This window comes from Pipra filicauda, unplaced genomic scaffold (genome assembly GCF_003945595.2).
Source record: "Pipra filicauda isolate LSUMZ 115617 unplaced genomic scaffold, ASM394559v2 scaffold340_size778089_pilon, whole genome shotgun sequence".
Classification (NCBI taxonomy): domain Eukaryota; kingdom Metazoa; phylum Chordata; class Aves; order Passeriformes; family Pipridae; genus Pipra; species Pipra filicauda.
Genome location: NW_024104466.1, coordinates 451,488 through 474,318, shown reverse-complemented (window position 1 = coordinate 474,318; position 22,831 = coordinate 451,488). Strand labels below are relative to the sequence as shown.

At 39.8% G+C, this 22,831-nt stretch overlaps 1 protein-coding gene across 3 annotated transcripts in view; it reads left to right on the top strand.

The window, feature by feature from the left end:
* Positions 1 to 2,470: 2,470 nt before the first annotated feature.
* Positions 2,471 to 22,831, top strand: part of RAP1GDS1 (Rap1 GTPase-GDP dissociation stimulator 1) — a 93,809-nt gene continuing 73,448 nt past the window's right edge. The window contains exon 1 of one of the 3 annotated variants that reach the window (XM_039384236.1): positions 2,471 to 2,683. In XM_039384236.1, the coding sequence (XP_039240170.1) occupies positions 2,680 to 2,683 (4 nt within the window). In that variant the 5' untranslated portion in view covers positions 2,471 to 2,679. The remainder of the gene's footprint in view (positions 2,684 to 22,831) is intronic. The other 2 variants (XM_027738161.2, XM_039384237.1) reach the window with 2 other exon arrangements.

The following is a 22,831-nucleotide window of genomic DNA, read 5'->3' as shown; positions in this document are numbered from 1 at the left end:
ACATCAGGGACAATTGAGATGAGTGATCTGGATCTGGAACATCCTAAATTCATTGTTTTTAATGAGATATTCTCACAGGTATCATTGGACCACATTTCAGAGGTGCTGATCGCTTTAAAAAAATTCAGCACCGCTGACTTTGTGTATTATCTTGTACACATATGATATCTATGCCTAATGGCCCAAAGCTCTTCTGTATAGTCTTTTGGAGATGGACATTCCTCTCGTGAAGACCCCTCTCTCTTTTGCACTATTCCATGAGTAGCCATACATACAGGATCTTGCATTCAACTGCAGGAATGGCAGGACTTTTATTTGGATTTTTTTTTCACAACACCTCTTTGTTCTCTTGTAAACTTATACCTAATTAAGAGATTGACAAAAATTAAGTCCTCAGCTTGTCTGGAGCTTTCTCTTTCTCTCCTAGAATTAATAAGTATTCAGTCAAAAGAACAAAAGCTCTCCCTAGTTTTGCGTGGTTCTTTTGGATCCACGAAAACCAATTATAATCAAAGATGTTCTGTAGTGCCAGACCTCTTTCTGGCAGTGTTTTTGAAAGCAGAACTCTTTAGAAGTCACCATCCTCAAAATTCTTTCTTGGAGCAGGTAACAGTCTTACTTTTCTAGGTCCTGCAAAGATATACGTGTGTATTTCAGTTAGGGTATGCAAGTAAACTTGAGATGCCTGTGTATTTCACAGGTTGCTCTGATTTATCCCAGGTGGGACTTATCCCATATGGAATACCATGTGGAATATCTCTTCCATGATCCCTCAATAACAGATCAGTAAGAAGAGAATTTCGCTGCCTTTTTTTTCCCAGACAAGTAGAAGAAACATTTGGGACACAGCTATAAAGCCAACACAAAATTTATTGCTGAGTGAAAGAAATAAGGAGGCAAAAACATAGGACGAAGATGAATTTCAGACAAGATTTAGAGATAGAAGAAAGCAGAAAAAAATACAACTTTTTACCACTTAGATTCATTTAAGAATCCTGTGTTTTACAAACTACTGAGTTAGACAAAACCTGCAGTTAAAACCCCAACGTGTTCTGGTTTGAATTTTCTGCAGCGTCAGTGCAATGAAAACAGTAACAAAAGTGTTTTAGTTGTCTAGCCAGTGTAAAAGCATACTGATTTTCAGTATCAGTTGATCATAAAATTACATATCTTCAGTGCCAAGTTCTGCATACTGTGGTTAACCCCACTGAAGTCAACTGCAAAATTCTGCAGTGTCCTCAGGAAGGAAGAGCTGGTGAATCAGGGCTATGCCAAAGTAAATGGATAAACCCCAACACGTTCAGTCTGTAGTCTGCAGGACTGATGAATTATTCTTTGCTTGTCACATCACACTGCCCTTTTATAGGCATGAAAGCTCCTGGGACCTGTTCCAGAGAGGAAACCCCTGGCAGCTGCTGACTTCTGGTGAAAGGGACTACTGGTATCACTTGTGAAGGCACTGTGGAGGATGATTCAACTGAAAGTTCTTTTTGCATCACTCCTCTGAATTGTCCCTGGCAGATCCATTTCTACAGAGCAAGCAAACCCCTCTATCACACTGTTCCTACTCTATTTAACCACACTTCAGGATTTACTCAGGTAAACTCGTGAATGCACAATGGAAAGAACGAAAAATGTGAAAATGCCACAAAAAGGTACTCAATTAATTTCACCACTGCCCTCCGCCCCAAATGGTTCCCAGTGAAAGCGCTATAAGGAGAGAGCTGCAACAGCAAGCAGTTCCTTATTGTTCCCTGCTAGACAGAGACTGAGCACCCCAGGGCAGAAAAGAAGAGGCACCACTGAACATGGAGATTTATTTTCTTGTTAAAAATGCCTTCCACACAGAACTACCTCGTGTCTTTCAGTTTCGAGTGTAAAACCTGTAACGTTGGTTCAGCAAAACACGCAGCACTCGGACTTTACGTGCAGTTTCCTCCACGGATCCTTCTCTCCACACAGCACACATAAAATCCCACTAACCCACCCAGCATAATCCCCTCCTTCTTGCAGGACGCTCCTCCTTGAGTCCGTATCATTAAATATTAATTTAAACACCGCGCTCGCCGTGTTTAAAGCACCCCACCTGCCTCCCGGGCCGAGGAACGGCGCGGCGCGATATGGGTGTGGGGATGCGGTGGGATGCGTGGACGGCACCAACCACAGCCGCGGGCGTGGGGATGCGCTGGGTGTGGGAATGTGTCGGGGACACCACGCCGGACGGGCGCTCCGCACTCCCTCCCTCCCTGCCCGCCAGCCGCCCCCACAGCCCGGCTGGCGGCCCCACCCCAGCCCCTCTAACAAAGGAGGCCCGAGGCCGCGGTGAGGGGTGGCAGCCACCGCTCCCAGCGCGGACCCGCCCCTCAGCCGCCTCCTTCCCCGCCGGGGGCGCTGCCGCCGGCCCTGCACCGCCTCCTCCCTGCGCGGCTGCCCGCCCTTCCCCGGCGGCGGCGGCACGGTGCTGCCCGGCGGTCGGGCGGGGTGTCTCCCCGGCCGTGCCCGGATGTGCTGCCCTGACTCATAGCCCGCCGCACGCAGGCTCCGCGCCGCTGCCGCGCCCCGCTCCGCGCCCCCGCCTCCCGCGCCTCCCTCCGCGCCGGCGGAGAGGCGGCGGCTGCAGGAGCAGCAGCAGCAGTAGCAGCACCAGGAGGAACAGGAGGAAGAGGCCGCGGCGGCACCATGGGTAAGTCGCCCCAGCCCCGCGCCGTGCAGCCCTTGCCGCCGCCCCTCTGCCCCCGGGAGGCCGCCGCCCGCTCGGCTCCGGCGGGCGGAGAGAGGTGACTGCTGCAACTTTCGCGTTGGCCGCCGCCCGGGAGGAGCCCCCCGAGTGCCCCCGGCGCTGCCGCGGCCGCTGCCCGGCCCCTGCGGCGCAAAGTTTGCGCGGGTGCTGCGCCGGTGCCGCCCGCCGTGCCCAGCCCAGCCCGCGGGGCTCCCGCACGGCCCTGGGTGGGCATTCAGGTTAGGGGAAGCACAAATTCCCCCGGTGCCGGGGGGGACTCAGAGCAAGGAGTTATATAAGGCACCCCCAGGACTCTTTCCCAGTTACTGTTTGCATAATGGAGACAAGTTGGGGTAGTACGTTTAGGTTGTTTTGTAATCTCTTGCTCATTGTTTGTGGGAGACGAGGATCCTCGTATTTCTTTAGCTCTTAGGGCATTAATCATGCCTAGAAATGCAGCCATGTTACCTCTTCCTTTTTTATCGTGAGATTGTTAATTAAGTAGTTTCACGCTGATTGACACTTGTACGAAGTGTCCAACAAATGCCATATGAGTCTAGGAAGTATGGTGTTTGGTTTTGCTTTACAAAGCTGTTGGTTAATTTGTCTTGCCTTCTCCACCTCATCCTCTTGCACAAAGCTGCAGCTGTCCCGGTCTGAAACAGCCATCATAAAACAGATTTTCCAGAAATCTGGCAGTAGTGTAGATCCCAGGGATACGTAGAGGTTGCCCACATGGAGCTGCCAAAGACCCAGCCAGTCTGCCAGATGTGATGTTGGGATCAAGGTTGCAGGTCCAGAGCGCAAGGAACTTTGGTTCTCTACCAGCGTAAGGAGGTGGCAGTTCCTGAATTTGCCTCGGGGGTTTGACATCAGCACTTCCTGTGGCCTTAGGTATATCAGTAGTTTCTTTGCAGATCACATGTATCTTTCACTTTTAACTAGAAGTTTCCATGGAAAGAAGCAGTTGCAATGCCTCAGTTTTTCTGGTTGTGAAATGGGGTTAAATACTTATTTAACTCCTTTAAAGCAATGGAGAACCTTTGGAGAACGATTCAAGCTAGAAACTGCCAGGGTCAGGCATAAGGAATAATTGTCACTCTTCTCCATGAGTGTTAAAAAGACAAGACACCAAGATACAGTTGGCATGTGTTTCCTATCTACATTCACCAAGTAAGACTGGTAATCTCTTCATTCTGGTTAAAGTCTAGCTATAGCTCTTTTGGCTTGCAGAAATAATAACTTCAGGGCATCAGCTAAAACCTGTTCAGAAAAGCTGGTGCAGAATGAGCGCAGCACTCCTTTTTAGATGAGACTGTGCTTCACTTGCAGGCAAGTTTGAAAACAGCTTGAGGATCTTGAGAATCTGCTACAGCTTGCTGCAAAAGTAAGAGTAGTTATAATTATTTTCGGGAAGACTGAAATAATTTTCCTGTAGAATCTGTCAGCACCCGTCCATAACTGCCCAGAGATACAGCTTGTGAAAATACTGAGGAACCTTTTTTTTTTCCCCCTTCTTCACATATCAGGGTCTGATTCCACTGTCTTTAAAATCAGAGCAAACTTTAGCCTCTGCAGCAACTCTTGTGAGTGGCAAAAACTGAAATCAGTTTCACCTTGGCTAGCAACTGTAATGACTTTTCATTTTTAAGATCTGTGTTTAAACTTATACAGTCAATGCACTCGATTCCCCCATTCAGCTTACAGCTTTCTTTTTCGTAACACATTGCATAAAAGCTGAAAATCCTTAGAGTTAAATCAAGGATGAATTTGTTTTTCCAACAGCTTTTATATCTCTCCTGAAACGATGCTCAACAAACAAGTGTTTGTGGCAGAGAGTGCAGTAATGTCTTATGGTAAAAGATATGGTCTATTCTGTGTTTGTGAATGTTGGTGTAGTATTAACTGGTTTTTATACTGGAGATATAACATGGAAGCCCAAGCAGGTATATTCTAACTCCAATCAAAAGACTTCTGTAGTTAAAAATGCTTGTTATGTATACATGGATCTGCATTATCTTTACAGTGTAGAAATATCTCTTCTGCTACACTGTTTCCAAGTGTGTGTTCCTCTGAAGACATTATCATGGCAGTTGTTTCCTCCTAGAGGATAGCTATTTTTTTCTCACTAATACCGGTTCTATCCAAAATTGTAACTTTTGTTTCTTGCGTTTATAGTTTTTAGAGCTGTGTCTGAGTACAGTTTAAACAGTATTCAACTTCTGGCTTTGAGAGGCAAGTCGCCTTGAGTACTGCTCTCAGTAGAGAACTTTGAATACTTCAGATGACGTGCACCACCACTACTTTTGTTCTGTTTTTACAAAAACAGTTACAGGCTTTTACTTTTCATTTATTAATGTAATGCTTCAGTTTCACAATGAATGGTCCATTTCCTCAGTCAATTCTTGCTTGTAACCTCGAAAAACACAACTGGTATACTCATGAAAACACACTGTATCCAAGAAAATCTTTTTATTTTAGAGTAGTGGCCCATGGAGTGTATTGTAAGCAGGCTGCAATTATTCCACGGACATAAATTAATAAAATAAAAATTAGGAACTCAGTTGCAAATTGACCACTCAACAGTAATCCATTGAACCCAAAAGAGGAGAAACACCATATAAAAGTGTTTGTATGCAGAATACAAATACAGGACACAGTGTTTTTCTGTGGTAGTTATCATTTTGTTTGAAGTGTCAGTTACAGTCTGTAGTAGTGAAAGCTTATAAAAGTATTCTTCCATTTTGAGAGTACTAGTTTTGTTAGCAGGAAATGGAAGGCAGCCTCTGCTCTAACTTAGGTGCCTAGTGGGGCAACAAACTGCGAAAGCAGCTTGCTAGACTCTCTTGACAATACCTAGCATTAAGAGCACAATGAAGAGATATGTCAGATTTCCAGTCTATAGTGTAGATGGGTTTATTTAAGTACTGTCCATTTAGCTGTGCTGTTGTCAGAACAAGGATTTATATTGCCCCTCTCCTCCAAATATACTCAATTTCCTCTCCCAGTTTCCCATAAGAATTAGCATATGCAACCAGCTGTGAACCACAGAGCAGGGTGTAACAAACCACAGCCTGTCTTCAGGTTCATGAAATAGAGGAGGTGGGAGGGTGTGAAGCTTCAGGCATGGCTGTGTACACTAATGCTTTTGGGAAGATAGGGATAAACTAGCATGTTTGTGATTAAAAAATTGTAATCAGTAGCCTCAGATGAGAGAAATGACAGCTAATGAAAATAGTTGTCCATTGTCAGAGCTCTTTTGCTAGTTTCCTTACAAGAAATGCAAGTCCGACTAATAAACTGCTTGGAGAAGAGATATATCAATTGCACAAAAAGATAATTTGTAGTTCTTTTAAAGGTTTTGCTAAAACAATGAGGCTTCTAAAACCACCAGCATATTAGTTCTGGACAGCCAGAATACACCAGTTTAAGCAACTATAACATTTTGCATTAGCATTTCTGAAAAAAGCAAGGCTGATTTTGGCAAAAGTCTTCTCTTTTAAAACATAAACATGAAGGAAACTGCTTTTAGAGTGCATCTCTTTTGCTTCACTGATGCTCCTTGAAGTGTACTTCTGAAGCAGAAAGGTTAGGTTACTTCTGATTGACCTTCCGCAGTGAATAAGTTCCTGTGTTCAGGCCGATGTTTGTGATCTTCTGTTATTATGTGAGACTGAAACCAACCAATTGTGTCTTTAGCTTTAGGTTAAAGGATTCTTTCACAAGTATGTTTCCTGAGAACAGAATATTCAGAGGTAGTTTCAGAAGTCTATGAGGAACATCCTTAGCATCAAACTAAAAGTGGAAAGAGAAAGGGCAAAAGAACAGCTGAAACGTGAAGGAAACAAAGCAGTAATAATGGAAATGAGAAAGCTAACAAGACAAGAATAGAAGAGAACAAAAATCCCTGAAGGGAAATGCGTGAAGGGAGAGAAATACTAGAAGTAGAGGAAAGATGGATGAATAGAATAACAGAAGACAGAAATGGGAGGAAGAAAGGAGTTCTACTCTATGCCCCTCCCCCCAATATTAAGAAAATAACTGGGGTAATATAAATAATCAGCTAATTTTTACTCTTTTGTTGTTGTTGTTGTTGTTGTTACAACAGTTGTTTGCTGTTGACAGTCCTTGAGAAGACTCAATGTAATTTTCCATCTTCCTCAAGTAAAGCTGAATTATTTTTGAAAGTTGTCAGAATTTAATTATTAATAAATATGTAAAAGAAAAAGAAGAGATTAGCATAAACTAGCATTTGCTCAATAAAGGAGAAAATAATGTCATTACCATTTGACAGGAGAGAAAGCTATGGAGATTCATCTGTGGCATCTGTCAAGGAGGTTGGTCATTATCCCTTCTTAACTGTATCACAGGATGAAGTTCATGTTTTACCATAACAAAGGGACACTAGACAGTGACCCAGTTACTTACATAAGAGAAAACCCACTTTCCACTGTTGGTTAGCTCACCTGGGTCTGTTCACATGATGTGTTTGAGAAAATGAGCATTCATGCTGTCTTGATACTGTCGAAGGCATTACATTTCAGATTCTAACTTGTTTCCAGATTAAAATAGATTAGAAACTCCATCTAAGCTTCTGGAAATTAGGTGTCTTAAAATGTTAATATGTGTTCTCCAGCTAATGGAGAATTTTTTTTAATGGCAGTTTTATTTTAATTAGACAAGGAGCTTTTCCTAGTAAGGGATTTTAAAAGTAGCAGCTTTCACTGAAAGGACAATCTCCCAGGGCCTCTTTTTGTTAAATATGGTATAGAAAATTGTTTCTATTTACAAATTTTATTATAATGGTAACTAAATGAAATTTGTTTTGGTAGAGTAAAATGACAGTTAAAAGCCCTGTATTTCTGAATGTTGAAGTTTCTTTTAGTGCAAAAAAATAGATGATGTATATTAGAATTTATGTGTGCTCCAGATATGCCTAATAGAATTTGTAAACCCTCTGAAACAAATGGCTGTGGTTCAAGGAGCCTCAAAGCTGTGCACATAGCCTGGCGACGTTTATTCAGCCTGAGAACTGCACAGCTCTAGCTTAGAGAGCTTTGAAATTGTGCAGAAACCCTGGTGATCTCACACTGTTCTTAAGCTATAGTTCAAGTAGATTATAAAGCTGGCAGATATCCAGAAGAATTTGTCAAATCTATAAACCAGATAACTGCTGTTCATTTGACTCGAGATAAAGGACAGAATTTAGTGCATGATGCTCTGGGACTTGCAAATAAATACAGCATGCCTGAACTGTTACAAGTGTGTGTGCGGGCAGGGCACGTGTCTTAGAAATATCTCTGACTTGAAACACTTTCAGATATATCTTCACAAATTATGATAAGAAATATCAGGGAATAAATGTGTTTACATCAGAGGTAGATGAAATTAACCATACACATTAATTGAGACACTGTAGATGCATGTATAAAGTTGTGTTAAACTTTGCAGTTTAAAATAAATTAAATGCTTGCATGATTTTCATTTATAGGTCAGACAGAAACCTCTAACAGAAATGACATTTACACACTGAAAAGTCAGGGAAAACAAACAAAAAAAAATCACACTCTTGTGAAGGAAATATCTTCAGTGATCCATTTCAATATTAGGTCCCATTTTCCTAATATTTAACATCTCTTACAAGCTTACTGCTACGTAGTCATGTATTATAGTAACATCTGAGGCATAAGCCAATTCTGAGCTTCTATTAAAACATTGAGCTAGTAATTCATGTTAGTGATAACTCAGGGAGGTTCATAAAAGTTAATCAGTGTTTGAATTTGTCAGTTGGTTCCATCCACTGATACTTACCAGCCTGACGGACACAATGATTTTGGAGATATATGCAAAACTTGTGTATAATTTAATTTTTTTGTTGACCCTTCCTATCAGTTGGTTCAGTTTTGACAAGTCATTTCTGATTAAACCCAGTTAAACAGGTCATTAAACTCACATGGTGAATAGCAGCCTTTTTTTCAGGCTTACTGCCTGTGCTCTGCAAATCTGTTTGGGAGAAAGGCTGGACTGAGAGATGGAGACTGAGTGAGAAGACTGTGATTCATGGAGGAGAGCAGCTAAGCAGTATAGGATGGATGACATGAAGAGAAAGAACAAAACCTTTTAGAAATTTGTTGAGGCTGTCAGTGAGCCTGTGGGGAACAGGCCTGTGTTTGGGAGACATGGGGATGTGACAGCTTAGCATCTCCTGATAGTCTTGAGTTCTCATATCCACTGTCAGCTGCCTGTGCATGTATGGCCTTCTTGATGTACTAATATAGAGCAACCGGGCACAAAACCTGCAGTTGAAAACCCCACCCTTATTACATTCTTTACCTTTCAGTAATTGTCTTTACCTCTAGAATACATCATTCCAAAAAGAACGGCAGATACAACAGAACACTCATCTTTCTCTCATCCTATCTTCTGTACAGTAGAGGTCTACAGTTGGGAAAGAACTCTTGTAACCAGCACTTCACAAACTCTGTTCTACCCCTTTTTACCCTTTATTATACCCAGACTGGAAATAAAATGGCATTTTACCACATGGATTAATTCTATGACAGTGCTTTGTGAATGGAAGATGAAAATGCTGCAAGCCTAGCTCTTTTTCATAAATATCAGAAACACACCATGTGAACGTCTGCAAGCCTTTATAATCTCTAGGGTCGGGGGAGTGTTTGGCTGGGGAGGTCTACCTCTTGCTGATGGTGGCCTGCTCTCTGGCAGCTAGGAGGTCCTCTTGGGGGCATATTTAGAAATGCTGCCTGTCTTTGATGTTGGATATGACAGTCCAGTGACTTAAATTAATTGGACTATTTTAACTCTTCTAGCCTTGAATGCTACCTTACAGTACATGCCACTAGCATACCACCAGTAGCATACCTTTTCCTTTCTCCAGCCTTGCTAAGTTCATTCCTGTATCCCTTCTCTGTGGAGAAATCCCATCGTGCTCACTGTCAACAGCACCCAGTACCCTGCAGACAAAACTTAAGTTCAGTACTGCCAAAAAACTCCTTGTGCTACATGAAGGCTTTGGAACAATTTCCTTAAATCGAAACACTATTTTATCTTGACAGCAGGAACAAAGCATGGGAAGAGAAAAGGGTTTTGAAACCGAAGCAGGATCGTACACATCTTTCTTGTCTAAATCTTCCCTGTCCACAGAATGTTTAACTTACCCCTCTTGGGCCTCTGGAGGAACTGACTGAAGTCAGTTTACTGAGTCCGCTGTACTTGGTAATAGCATCTTATATATATGACCACTGTTCCTTCAGCAGTCTTTCAGTGTGCACGCTGGATGTCACTGGATTGCTGGCAATTTTAGAACCCTGTTGTACAAATACCTAAGACACCCTGCCTGAACTTCAGTGAGCAAATTAAAGGGAGTGGAGAGTGAGTGAACATGACCATCAAGAGGAGCAGTAGTGAACAGTTACGAGGCATTTTCACATTTATCGTTCTCTCTCTCTTTTTTCCCCTCTCTCCTAAGTAACTAGTAGCCATTATTTTTCCTCCTTCTTCTCCCTTGTTTATGCATCAATCTGATTTTAGGATCAGGATGTTGATCTCTGAGAGGGGAAAAAAAAGGACAACCACAACAGAAAACTGGTCTGTGAACATATTCCTTGTAAAAATATCTGGTATGATCAAATTAATTTAGAAGTCCATTACTACACTTTATACAGATATATTTGCTCTCATCCTGCAAAACCTGACAGGCTTTCTTACTCAGTTCTCTGCAAAACTCAGCGAGAATGTATAGACGTGCTGGCTTCTGCCATATGGAATTGGGGAAGAGCAGGGAAACATTGGTGATTGAGGGAAAGAGAAGGAACATGTTCATAAGGGATTGTTCACAGGAACCAAGCAGGCTCATGGGGGATTTTTTGGCCTTTTTAAATTATTTTCTTTAAGCTTTTGCAATCAAAATCCCATTACCTGTTTGTTTATAGGACAATGGTGCTTCAGTCCAGTTAAAAGATAGTAATCAATACAGTAGTGCCTGAAATACAGTGCGTGCTTTCCAGGCAAAACCCACACTTCTGTATCTGATATTACAATGTACTTACTTTCTTACAGTCTTTTCTATTTTGCCTAATAATCCTTTCTTACTCTTTGCACTGTCTTTCACAGCTGTCCTATTTCTTCAGGCTTCTTTATTTCTTTACCCAGTTTTCTACAACAGCTTTCTTCCATTACCTGTTCTTTTCCATCTTTCCTTCCATCTCATACTCTCTCTTCTCCTCAAGTTCTGTCTTTATTAGTTAAATATATAACAGCTTCTTTTATCATCTACCCTTTTGACCATCATTGTTAGGGAAAGAATCGAAAAACTGATGTGCAACTTTCTAATTTCAAGAGGTGAAGCAATTTTCTATAGCCAGCTTAAAATCTTACTTCAGTTTTGCCTAATGTACAATAAGTGAGAATATATGAAAGAATGTATCTTGGAGGAAAGAAATTGTACAGAATTGGGCCCTATTTGTATAAATGCTATTTATACAGCATTCTTGTGCCCACACAAAGCCCACACTGAGTGCCACTGAAGTCATTGGGCTCCTGCTTTTCTGACTTGGCTGTAGTACAGCTTAAACTGTCTTGTTTTGATGAAACCATGTAAAACGGTGTGTCACCCCATCCTTTCAAGGTGTAGTAATATTGGCTCTCCAGTTTATACATTTGGAGAAAGCATAGCAGACATTGGACCAATTTTTACTATCAGAAGCACTGTTTACATGTCTTTTATTCCTAGGTATGATGCTATACTAATACATAGCATCTGAAGGAACTTGCTAGATGAAGAAAGAGCCATGTTCTGTGATAAAGAAAATGATTTGGTGAACTTGATTTTTTTCTTTAAAACTGGTGGAATTATGTAGTTTGTGTATGTAGTTTGTATCATTTGTTATATCAAAGGAGAAACCAATTTAACATGGAGATCATAATGTTGGAACATCCTCCTGTAGAAGGAATAATAAGCACGGTGTCAAAGCTATTAATATACATACAGTGACCTTTGTTCTATCTTGTAGCAGCATAGGGAAAAAGGAGAAATTAAGGTTTCAAAACTCTGTTTCAAAAACTTGCTTTGTTGTAGCCATTAGATGATGGCTTTTGATGCTTTCTGATATTCCTGGAAAATGTTAGGAACTCCTTTTTGCAAGACTTTTTACATGTTATGCTTCTAATCAGATATATACTAGTGTGGACACTTAGTTCTCTGAAGGTAGGAATGGTGGAAAGAAACAAAAAGCAGTTCAATACACTTCTTTGTAACGCAACTTCATTCCAGAAATTATCTGAAGTGCTTGCATGTCTTTATGAAGGCCAGAACTTCTCCCTTTACGAGGTATCACCATTCTTTTTTTTGGGCTGTTGAGAACAAGGTAGAATTTAAGACTTCTCATACAGTCTCTGGAAGAGATGGGTAGGGTTCTTCCGTGAACATAAAATTTGAGTTCTATGCATGTACCCAGCTCAAAACAGATGGCTGGAGAGAGAAATGCCCTAGATAATACAGCACTTCAGGTTAGCAAGGGGTGGCCTGTTTTACATTTTCTTTTTTTCTTTAAATTGATATTAAGTAGGCTTTCTGATAAAAAGCAACAGCTGTGGGATACTGGATTGGTTTTAACCTGGTTTTAGCTGTTCCAGTTCTGAACAGTTTTCTGTACTTTAGTGGTCACAACAGAGAGGTATCTCTTGGAAGTGAGCATACTTAGCTAAACTAAACTGCTTTATTTCTAAAATCGTAAGTGGTCATCAACAAAATAGCATCTTTGGCTGTACATAAAGAACTTGCTGGATTTTTTTGAAAGCTGGTCAGTGGGCACATTTAAAAAATGACTTAATCTTTGACAGGTTTTTGAAACACAGGCTTTTCTGTTTGACCCTTTTTATTTCTTAAAAAATAAATAGATGAGTCTATTAATTTTTTTCCCATTACCAGAAATTTATTTCTTACAATTGAAAATATGCTGAGGAGCGTGCTTGCAGTTTAAGATTGAACTCTCTTTGGGCAGAGATATAAATCTGAGATCAAGGAGTAGATATCAAACTTGAAAACTCAGGAATTCTTGCAAGCTCCTCATTTTTTTCTTTCTTTTTGCTTCCTGACTTTTTGCTGCTTGAATAAGCAGCTTTATAAAAAAGGGCTTCTTCTGAGTTTGATCACAATTTGGAATTAAAATATTCATATTTTAACAATTTTTGTTTCAACACTTACTTGCTGGAATCTCAAAGAACAATCAGAATAGGGTTTTGGTGTCCATTGTGGTTATTGTGTTTACGTAACAGATTCTTTACTGCGTAGGCTTTGATCTTGTAGCGTATGTTGGACTTTCCAAGGCTTAGTTGTTTAGAAGCCCAATTCTGCTTGTTTAGATGAGCATGCTATTCTGCTCTGTATTTGAAGAATTACTTTGTCCCCAGAATTCAGCATATCATCTGAATCTTTTAATTTTAGATGTTTCTGCTGCTTCATCTAATGTAATCTAACGTAAAACCATCAGACAAGAAAGTCTAGTTGCTTTGACATGAAAGATCTGTATGCTCAACACAGCTTATAAAGAGGCATTGAGGCATTAATTTAATGAAAGTAAAACTTTTTATTCAGTGCTGAGACATGACTTCTTTAAATTGAGTACAGAAAACTCTAACAAAAGGTTTAAACGTGTGTTGTAGATTTAAATGACACTATAGTGCAGTGCTGTAAGTGACCTCGTTGCAGAGCATTTAGAAAAGGTAATCTGTTGAAACCAGCTTTGCTGCTGAAGCCTCTGTGTAATCAGATTGTAGCCTCAGTTCCCCTTTGCCCTGCATTATGCGTAAAGAGACTGCAGATTTGATTTAAGATGGTAATTGGGCCCAAACTGTAGCTTTTATACTCTGCCTGGACATAAATGACCATAGGATAATGGGTAATAAAGTGATGTGCAATAAAATGATGCCCACGGTGCCTTCATATTTGAGATGACTTGACAAAGCCTCATGTTTAAATAGTCATCATGGTTTAGTACAATTAACAGCTTTAAGATCTGCATACAGGGTTTTTTTGCAGTGAGTCACATCTGTGGAAGCCACAAAAAGTTGCACATGATTAGTACACTGGAGCATTTGTGGCACAAGGGAATTAGGAGTTGTAGTCTCAAAAGACTAGTCAGTTCAGTGTATCATGATGTCAGACAAAGATGAGAAAATACGACTTCCCATGCATTAGAGAGAAAAGGGAGACATGCTAGCAACAGGTGACAGACAGTTACTGATAAAATAAGAGCACTGAACTCTGTCATTAAAAAAAAATCCTCTTCAGAGGTGTCTATAAACACTAATTCATCTAAATAGCCTTTTAAGTGCAAGAGTGAAGATAATATTTATCAACAATTTTATCTACATAAAAAGTGAAGCAGATAAGTAAAACCAAGCTCAAATTTAGCCCCCTCCCATCTGTTTCTTTAAAAAAGTGAAAACAAGAAGACCAAGATAGTGGCTTGTAAAAAGTTGCCTTCCTCTCTACTCCCACCTTCATTCAGGATGTAAAGTTAATGTATTGCAGAAGGTTATTATTGACCCAAATGGGGCAATAGAAATTAGGTGAAAACTAGGTTTTTACCTTGAACTCTGAAATGTGAAGGTAAACAAGTAGAATAACAAATGAAAAGCATGCTGTGCAAAAAAATATTGGTTTGGTATATGTGAAAACATTTGCTTCTAAATGTGGTGTTCTAGTGTGATATTACATCACTTAAAGAGGTGTCAAGGTGCAAAATGCATTATAGTAACACCAGCATTTTCAAAGGCCTATGTTCAGACCAAAACTCCTTGTTCACTTTAAAATGTAAAGTTTATAGGTATTTTGATAATTACTTCCTTCTATATGTATCATCTCCTGACGATTAATAGTCTGAGAAGTTCCTAATTGCTTGCTTTAATAGGAATATGGACAGTTAATATACTTTTGCAGCTCTACTAGTAAACAGTTCACAAAATCACCTCTGTGGTGCTTGTGTTCCATTTGTGTCATATATACTGTCATCTCATGTATTTTGAGATTTTTTTTTTAAGCAGAAGTCACATTTTTAATGCTTTCTTTTTTTCTTTAGAGATAGAAATAATTAATCTTTCCTCAGTATTAAGATACTGTTACAGAAGGCAAGTCTCAGTCAAGCTCCTCTTATTTTGCCTTTTCAACTGAAGACCACAGTGAAAGGGGGTCCATCTTTTCTGTTCTCCAGAGTTGTGCTCAAATCCTTCTGGAGTAGCGTGAAGGACTTACCAAGTCAAGATAATTTTACAGCATACTTAGCAAGTTGCTTTTTCCCAATAGTAAGACTTAGCTTCCATGGTATTTTACAATAAATTTTGTCTTCATATATGTGGGAATTAAAGCAGTACCAAAAATACACGCTTTTTGAGTAAATGCAATACAGGAATCTCATAATAAAAATTAGTTCTATCGGCAAGTGAAATGGAATAATTTTAGATGTAAAAGGAGTACTTTTTACTTGTGTTTGAGACTTTTCCTTCTTGAGCCCCAAACCATTTCCTGTTTTGTAGAACAAAAAGGTACTTAACCTGTTTGGAAAGAAAAGGAAAAGATTTGTTGTTGAGAGGTAGATAGCAGGAATAGTCAGGTCAGGAATTTTCCAATCTGTGCTCTGCTAATTTTTAGTTCGACCAAGCAAGTCATACAGAAAGACTTGGCTGTACCTGTAATAAGGTCCTACTTGGAGGCACTGTAATAAGTCCTGTGGTAGAAAGAGTGAAATTGTTTTGAGCTGAAATTTGAACAGATTCATAGAAGAAATGCAGAATCATCATTTGGAAGGATTTTGAAGCAGGGCTGTTGGCAACACTTGAACCAGGTCGGCTATGACTTTGCATAGCTACTACTTGAAGCCTCTGTAGTTTTTGTAACATCCCTTCAGGTAGCTTGAGGCCCCCCCCTTAGCCTCCTCTTTGCCAGATTAAAGAAGCCCTCAGCCTCCTCTTACTTCTTGTGGGAACATGCCCATCTTGATAGCTCTGTCCTAGACTGTCTCTGGTTTTTAGTATCCTTCTTGATCTGGGACATACAGAACCAAACAGAAAGAATTGTGGGAGACACAAATCCTTGCAGGCATGAAGCAGAGCCTCGATCTGCTGGTCACGTTCCTAATGTAAGCAATATACAGTTTGCTTTATTTACTTTGGGAACATGCTGCTGCCTCATCTTTTACTTGGCATCCTCTGTAACCCCTGTGTCTTTGCAACAGTTTGTTCCCAGCCTGCATAGACACTTGGGGTTATTCTACCTTAGCTGCAGAACTCACGCCTTACCCTTGTTGAACTTCAGGAGACTTCTGTTGATCCAGCCCCCAGGTTTCTGAATGGTGCCTCTGAATTCCTATTTGGTATGCCAGCTGTTCCCCCAAATTTAGTGTTGTCTGCAAGGATTCCAAATGCATATCTACCTTCAGGCTATACTGATTTTAAGCACAAACTGCATACTCAAAATCTGTGGTTTAACCTTTCTGAATAGGGCTGGTAGACTTATATTTGACTTCTTGATAATAAGTAAAGCAATGATAAACCCTTCGTAACTGTGACTCTAGGAAAATTAAACTTTATTTACTTATTTTATATGTAAAATATAATAACTATTAATTTTTGTTTATTTATAAAGGAAAATTAAAGTCTGTACACTTGAAAAATTGCCTGGGGGATTTCGTTAGCCTACAAGTACCTTTAACTTACAGTAGCTGCAGTTACAAGTAACCATGAGTTACTGTAAGTTAATGGAAGTGAATAGAAGATGTCAAACCTTACTTCGTACACACCCAACAGGCTTAATTATGCAGAATCACACCGGGAATGAAAGATGGATTATCAGGTGTAGCCTAAATAGAATTTCAGCTCTTTCTGTGCTACATTACTTATTTAGCTGGTGAGAAATGCATTGAGATTGACTTGCAGCAGCAATTAATGGGAAACCAGTGGGTGTAGGTCTTCATGTGAAGGCCCTGCTGATCGTGCCATAGTTCCCGCTTTGTCTACATGTTGTCGATGTAATCTTTTGGATTTCAGGACTGGTTCTATGATTTTATGATATGTCCGTATTCCTTTCCAGCTAAGCAGGGGAGAGTGCGTACCTTGAGCTTTCTGATGAGCCAGAACCCATACTTGGAAGCTCTCTTGAGTCCTGCAGTTTAGTTATATCCAAAGTCTGTCTGTTGTGGCCCATATCTGTATTAACTGTAGAGGTAAAAGCCTCTACCTAAATTAGGTGAATTTATCCCAACACATTGTATTTTACTTGTGTATTATTATTAATTTTTTTTCATCTTCGGTAATACATTTTTATCAACCTGGAGCAGAAGGAAGCTTTTCCAAGATAGATCCTAACAGAGTAATTTGGTAGCATCTTCCACAGTTTCTATCCTTCTAGACACCCATGGTGTAGACTTGTAGGACAATGAAAACTTCTGCTCAACTAGATCAGAGAATAATTCCTTTTGACAGAGGCATATAATGCTTCCATAGCAGGACATAACCACACTGTTTTTCAAGAGGTTATCACAGTGGATCCTACTCAAAGGGAAGAAAAACTTCAGTATAAAAGGGTGGTGAGGAACAGAGATGTATTTCCTGGGATATTTTAGATTCTTCAGTGTAGAGTAGAGTTTTTAGTTCTCTCCCTCTGGGCCTTCCTGTAATCTTTTGCATAGAGGAGTCTGGCTCTTACTACACATAGAAGTGCTGACGGAGAGTAGGGGATTGCTTAGTCTGAGAAGGCCTGATATCTAGATGAGTTATAGAAGGAACTATGTGTGTCCTGTCATCTGTTGGATTTATAGGAGATTTGAAATTACCAGCAGGGACCGAACTACTATTCGTTGTGCCTAACTACCTGTTCTAATGGGACCTGAAGAAGGAGAAAGACCTTTTTTTTATCTTGTGCTTATAGCTGAACAATTAAGAGTTTTCCTGATAAATAATACTTTATGGATCAACTGCTGACTGTATTAATATTACCTCAGTAACATTCCATATGAGGCTTTTGTGTGTTTTTTAAAATGGAGAGGAAGAATATTAAACCTGATAATGCTCTTTTAAATTTTTATTCTTATGTGCAGCTTCTAAGAGTAAATGAAATGTGGTCAGCAACAAAGCTGTACTGTTTGATGCCTGCTGATCCAGAAGAATCCTGGTCTTATTCATTTCATTAAAACCGCAGCGTATGAACAGTGGTTAAAAATGACAGCAGCTTTTGACTGCCACACGTTTACTCCATGGAGTGTCTCTAAGCTTTACCCCTGTAACATGTGACAATTTTTGAGCTATTCTTTTATCCACTTCCCCTTTCTTCCACTTTCAATAGACCAATTATAATTGAGAAAATAAAGTTTCAGGAAAAAAACCCAGCGTAATCAGAAAACTTAATAGGAGAGAGATTCTTTCCTCAACTGTGGTCCCTTTGTGGCTGGCATCTGTGGGAGTTACATATGCTGACCGAGAGGAATTTCCTTGACCTAAACACTATAAACATATGATATAGAGAGGACCGGACTGTTCCTTAATGTTGGTGCAAGATGCCTAGTGGAGGTTGGGCTAGAGCACATTATTGAAATTTTTCAGACTATGACAGACCATTGTGAAGATTCTTAGTGTCTCTTGGCTGTTAAGCAGTCCATGAATAACTCCTCAGTGCACTCAGTTATGCTGAAGGCTGCAGCGTCATTGTTACATGCAGGAGCTGGTCAGGAATCATCCCAGAAAATCATGTTGAGTTTTGACTTCTGTTCTCTGCATCTCTGCCTTCTGAAGTATCACTGCTTCTTTCATCCCTAATGGCAAGAAGACTGGCAGTTGATCAGAAGCTTAGTCCTTTTAAGAGTCTGTGTAAAATAAATAACATGAATATCCTGAAATACTTACTGACTTACTGCAGTGGTAGTTTCTTTGTAGAGGCATGGTTAGGGACAGACTACATTACAGATATGCTCTGGTTTTGAGGTGCTGGTTTCCAGTATGGCATTCAGAAACCTGAGCCAGGAGTTTTGGCTGTCTGAATAAAAAATGCCTGGAGAGTTGAGAGTAGGCTCAGCTACTGAGCTCAGCAGGAAACCACCCGTAATTAATATGCATATTATTTTCTGATCAGCACGATTTCTGCCTTAAGCCCAGGGCCTGAAATTATTTTTTAAAGGTGGATATTTCTAAGAAAACTTCAAGCCTTCTTTTCAAACATGAATGGAGGAAGAGGCACGACTGAGCTACCGCCTTCACCTTCCTTGTGTAAGGCACATGTTTATGCAGGAAAGAGCTCTAAATAGCTCTAAAAGTCTAAGCTTTTTCTCTGCCTGAAATTAAAGCTATACCCTCAAACAGACCTGTATATCAGGCCTAATAGTGGTGTGTGTCAAAGCCTATTTTTTAAGGCATATTTTTTAAAAGATGGAGATTTTTTGTTCCAGCAACTTTTCCTGTGACTTCTTATTTTTTTATGCATCGATTGCTTAACATAGAACCATAGAATGGTTTGGGTTGGAAGGTACATTAAAGATCATCTAGTTTCAACCTTCTTGCCGTGGGCAGGGACACCTTCCACTAGAACAGGTTGCTCAAAGCCCCATCCAATATGAAATATATCTTAACAGAAGAGGTAAGAGGTGTTTCAGTCCTCACATGAAAAATCGGATTCAAGTATGTTTCTGAGAAGTTGTGTTTAAATCCTTTCAGGTAGAGGATAGCATTTGCTTTATTGTCATGTTCAGACCAATGTGCAAAAGGCACTTTGACATTTTTGCCGTGCGCTTCCCGTTAGATGCTGGTGCCTTTCTCCAAGAATTCCTGTTGCCTGTGTGTACGGGGCACATTCAAAGAAGGGCCAAGAAGAGCCACACCCTCAGACATCTCAGTAAGACTAACGTATAAATTTGGTTATGAAGCTACCTGAGAGAACTAGGAGAGTTCTGCATTTGGGCTTTAGCTGAATGCATGTGGAACTTCAAAGGAAAAATAGTTAAATTTCTCCAGAATTTGGTGTCCGGTGAATGGGAGCATGGGAGGTAGGTTTCCTCCTTCCAGTCATCTCTGCATATAAACCTGATTTTTTTCCTCCCCTGTGATTTAAGGGTCAGTCAAGATCTGCTTGGCCATCAGAGGGACACATGTCTTTGAGAGTATGGTGGCCATTCTTAATTTGGGGGTATAACGTGTGCAACTGTATCCAAGTGTCACACATTCTTGCTTCCCTTGTGAAACACAAGGACTTGTTTGTCCTCCCTGTCTGCTATTAGCTCTGCCCTTCATCCTTGAGACCTGCAGATTGTATGCAGAGCCTGACCCCTTTCAGTTTCTGTCAATATGACTCTTTACTTAGTCTGAGAGATGGTTATTAAGCAGTGAAAGCAAATCACTCCTCCACTTTGCAGCACACTCAGATCCTGCTTGTGGGGGAAGCAAATGACTCGCAGTTCAATGTAGCAAGTGGCATTTTGCAGAAAAGTTTTGTCTTTAAAGATATATTTCTTTTTGAAAAGAAAAAAAGTCCTGGTTGCCTTTTTTATTGAGCTTCCTGTAAATATGTGTCTCTTGGGAGCATTTCACTTGTTTTTGGGATGCTGTCCAAACACAGCTGATTGAATGGAGGATTAACAGTTTAATTAAGAGTCCTGAGATTTAAGACATATAAAGTAGCCTTTTCTTTTGAAGATTTTTTTTCCCCCCCTTATTTGTACTGTCAGATTTTCTCTCTCCTAAAACGTATTTTTAGTGGATACATATTGTCCTGTCTCACTCATTCCAATGTTCATCATAGTGATTTGAAGTAATACTTGAGGACTGTAACATTCGGATTACGATTTACCCAGCTGTGCATATGTACTGTAATGTGCTGCCTCAGAACATCAGTATCACGTTTACTGCATTGTCACTGTTGTATAATTTTTACTAAATAAAACTCTTAAATGCTGTGCAGAGGTTAATGATCACTTGTAACTGCAGCAGTCATGCAGAATACTAATGGGGTTTGTGGAAATCTTTTTTTAAAATAGGGTGAGCAGTTTGTACACCATCTTAATTTTGCCATCCAATTCTGCAGTTTTATGTCCGTCTTACATGAAAACTCAGTTGAATCCTTCAGAGAGGATCTGAGCTGATCCTATCACTGCAGTGTTTTTGTTGCTGTTCTACATCCTGTGCATTCGTAAGTGAAAACAAATAACTGTGTTAATAGGTAAATATTTATCACTAGAGGGATTAACCACAGATGTCTACTAATCTTAGTAACACCAGGTTTAAAGCCATACGTGATACCTATAAAACCAGACTAACTGTAGAGTATGTTTTGGCCCTAAAAGCTTATAGAGGAATGATGCTGACAGCCTAGTCTTCAGTTTGTGATATGTGGGCACCACAATCTGCCTACAAAATGCATGTTGTTGATTTGGGGCCATTTTAGTAATTTTTGCTAAACTGCTAAATTAAAGGACCAGTGGCATCAGACAGTCTCACCAGCCTAGAAGCAGTGCTTTCCAGAACTGACTTAATTTCCTTTGTATCCTTCATTGGCATTAGAGAATATTAAAAGCCTTTTTCTCCATGGCATGAGGAAACTGTCACACTTCTATTAGCCCTTCTGTGGTTAAAGGAAATTTTTTAATTACAGGTTTAATAGTTGTGTCTTCAGCTGGAAAGGTGCATTTTTATGTGATAGTCTTTCCCTCTCTTCCCTCCTTGGGACAAAAATGATGAAAGTGATGTTAGTAGGAGAATACACGCAAACAATTACTTAGAACCATATGAGTTTTTAATTGTAAAACATTTGTAAAAAAGGGGGTTCAGAGTCTCTCATTAGAATTGCAACCAACCTGTTTCTAAGAAACTTTTCTGGAAACCAAACAATAAAAAATGGCAGGTCATCACTTCCATTATGAACTTGTTTGCACACACTCATCAAATTCAAACAATGTATTTTCAGGGCTGAAAACTTTCATGCATGTTTTGTAATTATCTTGTAGCTTGCAATTAAAAGTAGGGACATTTTTTTGTCATTTCTGGGAAAAATAAATAAAAACAAAAGCAAATTTTAAAGTCCTCTGGAGAACAAAATAAACCACCATTAAGACTTCATATCTAAGCAATATGTGTGCTTTGGAGCATCATTGTGAAGTCCCCCAGTCTGACAAGATGCAGAGGCTGCAACTCTCAGCCTTCTGCTGGGATAGAGAACTGGGGAAAAACTGTATGTTTCCATAAAAAGATAACTGCAGGGATGAGTGTAGTAGATCAGCTGGTTTAGGATATGTATCTTGTCAAGAAGGAAAATGGAACTTGCATGAGTGTTGTTGCATAACAGAATGCCTTTATGTCTTTTTAATTAGAAACTGCTAAGCTTAGTTACTTATTACCTTTTTTATTTGTTTTATTTTATATTAATATTAAATGTAAAAGAATAGAATACAAAATTATAATTGTATCAGGGTAGATATTTACTTATCCTTGCTGAAGTTTTATTGAAGTGTGTTGCATGAGCCCTCAGCCTTTCAATACCTGTTATTTATTTGTTCTGTGTCAGGTGTCAGAGGTTTCTCGTAGAGCATACGTGCTGAGGGAACTATTTCTGCACGGGACGGTGGTAGCAAGTGCCATGGAGAAACTTAAGTCAGTGTCTGGACCAGGAGAAAATGGGTTGCTAGAGTGCTCTGATCAATCTTGAGTTTAAAATTATCTGCTTGAATATCCAACAAACAAAACAATTTCTTCGCTTAGAAAAGGACTGGGAAATACAAGTCTCCCTAATTTAAGAGCTTTTAAAAGGGCTTACTGTTCAGAAAGATGTTCAAGGTCCAAACTTCCTTCTAGAGTGGTATGCATTTGCAGGCAGGTGCAACGCTTTTTTTTCTCATAATCACATGCAAAAAAACCCAATAGCAAACCAAAGAGTTATTAATTGATAAAAGTGTAAGATTTTGGAACAGGAATTACACATCTTCATTTAAGGTGCCAAGATACCTTTAAAAATATAGCACTGAGTAATTACAGAACATGCGTAGAAACACTGTTATGTTCTGTTGTTTTAGATCTTTTATAGTCTTTCCTTAAATCTTCGTGGTTTTTCCTAGGTTAGTC